At 30.3% G+C, this 6976-nt stretch overlaps 1 protein-coding gene across 1 annotated transcript; it reads left to right on the forward strand.

Moving 5' to 3' along the window:
* Positions 1-16: 16 nt before the first annotated feature.
* LOC130446702 (double-strand break repair protein MRE11) lies at positions 17-6695 on the forward strand. The gene is made up of 3 exons (XM_056783095.1): positions 17-2094; positions 2181-2659; positions 5651-6695. Exons 1-3 carry the CDS (start codon positions 1677-1679, stop codon positions 6605-6607), a joined length of 1854 nt encoding a protein of 617 aa, XP_056639073.1. The 5' UTR covers positions 17-1676; the 3' UTR covers positions 6608-6695.
* The last annotated feature ends 281 nt before the right edge of the window (positions 6696-6976 follow it).

Raw genomic sequence — 6976 nt, forward strand, 5'->3', positions numbered from 1 at the left:
TACAGCTAATTTTCAGTTTACATTTAAGACGTGGAACAGGACGTCTGTCGGGTCCGCTAGTACATGATAAATTTCTGATAATGAAGAATTTGAATGGTTTCCATGGTAACCAAGGAAATCAAGATGAAACGTGAAGCAAAAACGCTGTTCGCTGTTATTATTAGTGGTTTGTGTTTATAATTGTGAAATTTGATAGTCATTAATAAATAAAATAAAAACTGATTTGCTCCAATTTGGAAAATGAGAAAAAACCGTACTCTTGGCAGAAACACGAAAGCTTTTTATCAAATCAAGGAGTAAATAGCTCTATTTTAATTTAAATATGTCAAATTTTTCAACTGCTCCAAAGTTATATCTTGAATCTAGCAGAAAATAGAGTGTAGACGAAAGAAGAACAGTCTTTAATGGTTAGAAAGCTGAGAAGTGTCCATCTGGAAACAGAAAATTTTTGTTCGAAGAATAACGAAAAAAGCGCCATGTACACCACCATTCATACCTTTTTTGTTTTTATGTCTGGTTCTCATAGAGGGCGCTAGTTACACGGACCAAGTAGTAATGAACATAACTTTTTCAATATTAAATGTATTTAGGTAACAAAATTTCAGGTGAATTTCGACATCGACAAGAAATGTTCTTGATTTTAGGTCTCTTCTATTTTAAAATTAGTTTATTCAATAATATAGGTATTTAATAATTTAAGTAAAATCTATATCTCTATTTTGTAGATTTTCATAAAACTACAAATAATTTAATTGATTAAGTACTGTTACATATTTTGAGATTGAAGAGTGAGGAAAAAATTAATTTTTCTAATTAGAACAAATTTCTATTTTGATTATATTTTTATTTTGATCTTCATGATGTAGGTGATCTATTGATTAATATAAATTGTATATAAAAAATTGTCAGTGTCAATTTTATCATATTTTGGTAAAGACTTAAAATTAGTTGAAATGTCAATTTTTTATCAATATATCAAAAATTATTAAAAGCCAATTTTAAAACAAAAGAGATCTAAATCATTATATTTTAAGAATTTTAAGGAGTAATGGAAGCAGCAGTGATCACTTTGCGTCTGTTGACCATATTTCGAAAATTTGAAATCTTAACTTAAAACTCGTTTTCAAGACTCTATTTAACGCCTAACTACACTAAGCACAACACTGCATAGTCGAAATAGAGCCCACAAAATGAAAATAATGAGGTCTAAAAACTAACAAATAACTTCACAAAGCGAATAAATATACACATAAGTTTATGGCAAAATCATTTCCTTGTCCCACGGTGGCCATTTTTATATGGGCATCAGTTCATTCATTTTGACAGTTCGTTAAATGTCTATTATCAATGTGACTCGCTTTAATTTCTTATTTTTACTTATAACAAACAACTACGGAATATAGCCAATATATGAATACTTATATCATTTTCAGCACCATCCTAGTGAATTAATTGTATAAAAAGAACCATAAAAATTTTTATAAGGAATAAGGATCACCTTAGAATAAGTATTGTTTTTTCTATGGTTAGTATACACTTTAAAAAGAGAAGAAGTTCTTATTTTCGCGCTCTGACAATTCTTTAAACTGTAAAAATATTTCTCAACATTTTATTAGTGGGAATTTTATTTTTTAATGGTGAATTTTGAATAGAACGTGAATTAATATCATCTGGATATGTCAAGCCAAGAAAGTGCTAGTCAAAGCACAGTTCGTAGTGAAGATGATACGTTTAATATACTTGTAGCTACAGATATCCATTTAGGTTATGCTGAGGATGATCCTATTAGAGGTTCTGATACATTTGATACCTTTGAAGAAATTCTTCAAATTGCCGTTAGAGAACAAGTAGATTTTATTCTGTTAGGGGGAGATCTATTCCATTACACACAACCTTCTCCTTATTGCATTAATAAATGCATACAACTTATTAAACAATATTGCCTGGGAGATAAACCAGTAGCCATTGAATTCTTGTCAGATCCCAGTCAAAATTTTACTCAGTGTGTAAATCCTGTCGTTAATTACGAAGATCCCAACTTAAATATATCTATACCAATATTTTCAATACATGGCAATCACGACGATCCAACAGGTATGTTTATGTATTTAACAAGACTTGATACAACATTTCTTAAATGACGTTTTGAATTGTAGAGTATATATTGTATATATTTTTAGGGAAAAAGCACATTTCTGCAATAGATTTACTCTCAACATCTGGACTTGTTAACTATTTTGGTAGATGGAATAGTTTTGATAAGGTCCACATATCACCAATTTTGTTGAAAAAATCTAATTCAAAGTTAGCACTGTATGGCTTATCTCACATCAGAGATGAACGACTGGGTAGACTATTTTTGGATGATAAAGTGAAAATGTTCCATCCACAAAATAAGGATGAATGGTTTCATCTTCTAGTATGGCACCAAAATAGAGCCACCAGGGGAACTAAAAACTTTATTCCAGATAATTGCCTTCCCAGTTTCTTGGATCTAGTAATCTGGGGACATGAACATGATTGTAGAATAAATCCAGAGAGAAAAAATAATGATGTCTTTATTTCCCAACCTGGAAGTTCAGTGGCAACATCATTAATAGAAGGAGAGTCGATTCCTAAAAAAGTGGGTCTATTGAAAATTAATAAAAGTGACTTCAAAGTAAGTAGAATATGCTTTTATGCAAATATTTCATAATTTGTTCTAATTCAATGTATATTTCTTTGCTTTTTACTTACTCTGTCTTATTTTAATAATTATAGTTTTCAGTGGCGGCGCTTAAAGGTTAAAAATTATAAGGGGTTGGAGGGCAAAGTAATATCTAAAACTAAAAATGGCATTGTGAGAGATTTTTCTGTTATATCTTATTTTACTAGAGAATGTGAGGAGAACTAACAATTTTAATTGTCATAGGTTGTTTAATTGACAAAACAAATGAACAAGTATAAAAAGTATAAATAAAATAAACAAAGAAGTAGAAACAAAGGAAATATAAATAAAAATCATAGACAGTAGCCAGTAATCTAATTTTACATGATGCATGTGTTCTCAAAGTAATAATTCTAAGTTAATGTTTTAACCGCATCATTTTCAATGCTAGTATAGTTAAATGTGATAAATGTTGTTAGAACCTAGAATTTTTCATCATTCTGCTGTTGCAGTAGACACAGGAATAGTCAAAAACAGTTGCAGAAGGTTGAATAAATTAAGGAACACATTCTGGTTGTGAAGGTTTTCAGATTTGAATTGAGAAACTAAATTTGGTTAGGTTAGGGTTGTCTATCAATTTGGTCTGATCATACTTCATTTTTGAAAATATGTCAATCTCTAATTAAACTCACAAAATATGCTTCTTTTATGTGGTGTCTTTACAAACTGAGTTGTTAGTTGAGGATAAACATCTCTTATTTTAGGTGGAATATTTACTTAGTGCTGAACTGTTGGCTACTCAAAGCTGTGTGTTTTATTAGAATCAAGTGCTTCAGCATACACACCTACTTTGAAAGGATGTTCACAAAAGTTCTCTTTAACATTCAATTCAAAAAACTCAACTTTGGTAATACATGTAATCAATCCGTGTGTATCTCTACCAGTTTTTGAGTCAGTTACTTCAATATTTTCCAGGATATGCAGTATATCTGTGAAGTACTGTAATCATGATTGATTTTTTGGATAAAGGTAGAATAATAACTGGAGATTACTATTCAACATTATTGACCACTCTACAGGAAAAAAATCTCATGTTGCCATGCAAAAAATTCGTCATTCAGGGTTTGAAATACTAGAACACCCCCTAATTCACCAGATTTGGCTCCGTTCGACTGTCATATCTTTCCTTAACTGAAAAAAAAGATAAAAAAAGTAAATTTTCTTCCAATGAAGAGGTAATAAAAGCTCTGGAGGTCTGATTTGCAGAACAAAAAGAAACATTTTTTTTTGAAAGATCTAGAGGTCTAGAGGTTCGCTGTAATAAATGTATCCAATTAAGATGAGAATATGTTGAGTAATAAAATATTTTGACATTTAAATTTTGTTTGGCTTTTTAGTATGCTAAGAATTTTTCAATATATTCTCGTATTATGATAAACTATTTTATTCTTATGGAAGCAAATTTTCGATGCGTCACTATCCTAATTGCCGAAAATATTCTTATATTTCATAAATACACACGGCACTCATACCAAATTAAGAAATAAAAAAAATGTCTACTCCCTGTATAGAATTCGGTAAACATCTAACAAACGATGTAGTAAATTTCGCTTGGGTTGACAATCAAAATTGCTTTTTGAATGGGTCATGTTCTAAAGGGAAACGCATTATAATAGTCAATGCTAGAAGCTAAGACGGTTTCGTGTCCTATACTTTATTAATACCTTTTTAAAAAATTAAAAACAGTGCAGCTGATTATCATTAAGAGATGACAGCATAATTATTTGCAAAGTGATGTGATGAACAGCTTTTACCTAACATTCCACCACAGTCAGTAATCGTTATGAACAATGCATCCTACCACTCGCGGCAACTTCTTAAGGTACCAAATAATAGTAGCTCAAATTTCAGCATTTATGCCCGGAAAAAATATTCCTATTCCTGTCACCGATCGTAAAAAAGGCTCAACAAACAAAGAATTGCTCACTGTTACTAAAGGTCCAAAGTTGGAGAAAATTTATTATTTTGACAAGCTGTGCAAAGAACAGGGTCATACTCTTTTCAGACTACCTCCTTACTATTCCATATTTAACCCTATAGAGTTAATATGGGCAAAGGTAAAATCAGAATTACGAAAATGTAATCAGTCTCCAGAACTGAGTAAAGAGGTTGTAGAACTCGTAAAGAAAGTTCTACCAGTTGACCGTCAAGAACTTTGGTAAACCTGTGTTGAACATTGTATCAAAGAATAAGATGAGTATGTGTTATTCTTTACAACACATCATAATTCAATCAAATGATGATGACTCTAGTTCAGACGATTCTGAGTACCCTGAGTATTTATAGATATTTTGAAATTGAAATGTTTTTTTTACTTTTGTTTTATTTGCAAAGAATTTTTTCATGGTTTTTGCTTTGAAATTTCGTTTTCCAGATAAAAAAAACGAATCAGGTACAAAAAGGGCTCAGTGCACGTGTGGTAGCCTGTTTAAACCACACGCCCTTACAGGTAGGTATATTTTACTCGTCTATTTACGTTTTATAATTTTTTAACGAATACTTTCTCGCATAAGATATACATATTTTCAAAAGTATTAATAAAAATAATAAATTTATAAAATGAGATATCTGAGAGATATATGAGATAGATATTGGGAGAACTATAATGCGATATATCAACTTAGCTAGAAAAATATCAAGCAACATAAAATATCAGTGAATCACCCGAAGTACACACCAGCGTTAATGCGTTGAAGAATGATCGTCAGATTATCGTTAGATATCCTTTGGCTGGAAATAAAATTTTTGATTCTCAACCAATTTACTCATTAAAATTTCGTCTTTCCAATTCAAACAATACTTTCAATCTGTACAGATATGAAACAATGACAAATTAACTAGAGATAGGATACAATTTTTGTTCACCATTTGACAATATTATAATAAAAAAATTTCGTCTTCAATACTGAATATCAACAAATCTAAACAATTACTAATTTTCAGATTATTCCAATTGAACTGAAGACTGTTAGACCATTTGTATATGGTGAAATGACTATTAAAGATGATTTGCAAATGGATTTTGATCCCCCTTCTTCCAGTAACAGCATGATGGAAATAGTTGGCAAGAAAGTTGATATGATGATAAGTGAAGCTAAAGGCTTAGGTCGTACAGCTGTGGTTAGTGAAAAACCTCTTATCCGTTTAATTATAAAATATAAAAGTGATAAAAACGTATTTAATACCATAAGATTTGGCCAATTTTATGTAGATAAAGTAGCAAATTCAGATAATATGGTAAAATTCCAATTGATTAGAGAATATATGAGAAAAAACAAAGGACAAAATACGGATGATCCAGAAGATGAACAACCACAGGGTCCCTTATTACCAGATAGGGTAGAAGATTTAGTATCCGAATATTTAAGTGGTAAAAATACTTTGAAATTATTTCCTTTAAATATTTTAAATGAAGCAGTAAAGAAGAGTGTCGACTCTAATGATGCTAATGCCATATCAGATGTAACTGATAATTTTATCAAAAAAATGCTCAAAGACTTGGAAAAAGATATGCCTGAAATTGAGAACACTGAAATCTGTATAGATACGTTGAGACAGAATATGGAAGAACATTCTCGTGGTTTTGTTGAAAACGTTTGTGAAAATCCAAAGAGACAAAAAAAGAATCTCATTGATGATAATGAAAATGATGATGAAGTTTTATCAGATAGCGACGATAGAATAAATAAAACCAAAAAAACAGCTGGGAGAGGTAGAGGCTCCACGAGAGCAAGAAGAGGAAGAGGATCAGCTTCTACTAAAAAAAATAATAATGAAGAAAGTGATAACAATATTGACGATGATAGTGATGAAAGTCAATTTTCAATATTTGGTATTAAAAATATAACTAAACCAACAGGTAAGGGGTCAAGGGGCGGAAAAGGACGAGGCAAAAAATAACTTCCTTCAACTTCTCTTTTCTATTTTTTTTAAATAATGCCATATTTTCATGTTTAAATTTTGTTTGTAATATAAAAAAAAAATTTAATATGATTTTTCCATTACCCAACCATCCTTTGAAAACCGATTATTTACTACATTATAATTGTAGCTTGAAGGAAAAAAATGGAAGCTTACCATGCTAGCTTAACTAATGATGTTATTTTCCTAAGTTTCACAGTAACAAAGTAACACTTTGAACATGAACATCTATTCTTGAAATATTTCTTAAAACATTTTTAACTATCATATTTACCAACGAAAATAACAGTTTTTAATAGGGATGGGGCAATCAACGTTCAAAAGATTTGCTAAACGATACGAATTTTA

This window comes from Diorhabda sublineata, chromosome 7, assembly GCF_026230105.1.
Source record: "Diorhabda sublineata isolate icDioSubl1.1 chromosome 7, icDioSubl1.1, whole genome shotgun sequence".
Lineage (NCBI taxonomy): Eukaryota > Metazoa > Arthropoda > Insecta > Coleoptera > Chrysomelidae > Diorhabda > Diorhabda sublineata.

Coding starts and splice junctions, on each gene's coding strand:
- LOC130446702 (XM_056783095.1), top strand. CDS start 1,677: ATGTCAAGCCAAGAAAGTGCTAGTCAAAGCACAGTTCGTAGTGAAGAT. Junction 2,095..2,180: donor CAATCACGACGATCCAACAG/GTATGTTTATGT, acceptor ATATATTTTTAG/GGAAAAAGCACATTTCTGCA. Junction 2,660..5,650: donor TTAATAAAAGTGACTTCAAA/GTAAGTAGAATA, acceptor ACTAATTTTCAG/ATTATTCCAATTGAACTGAA.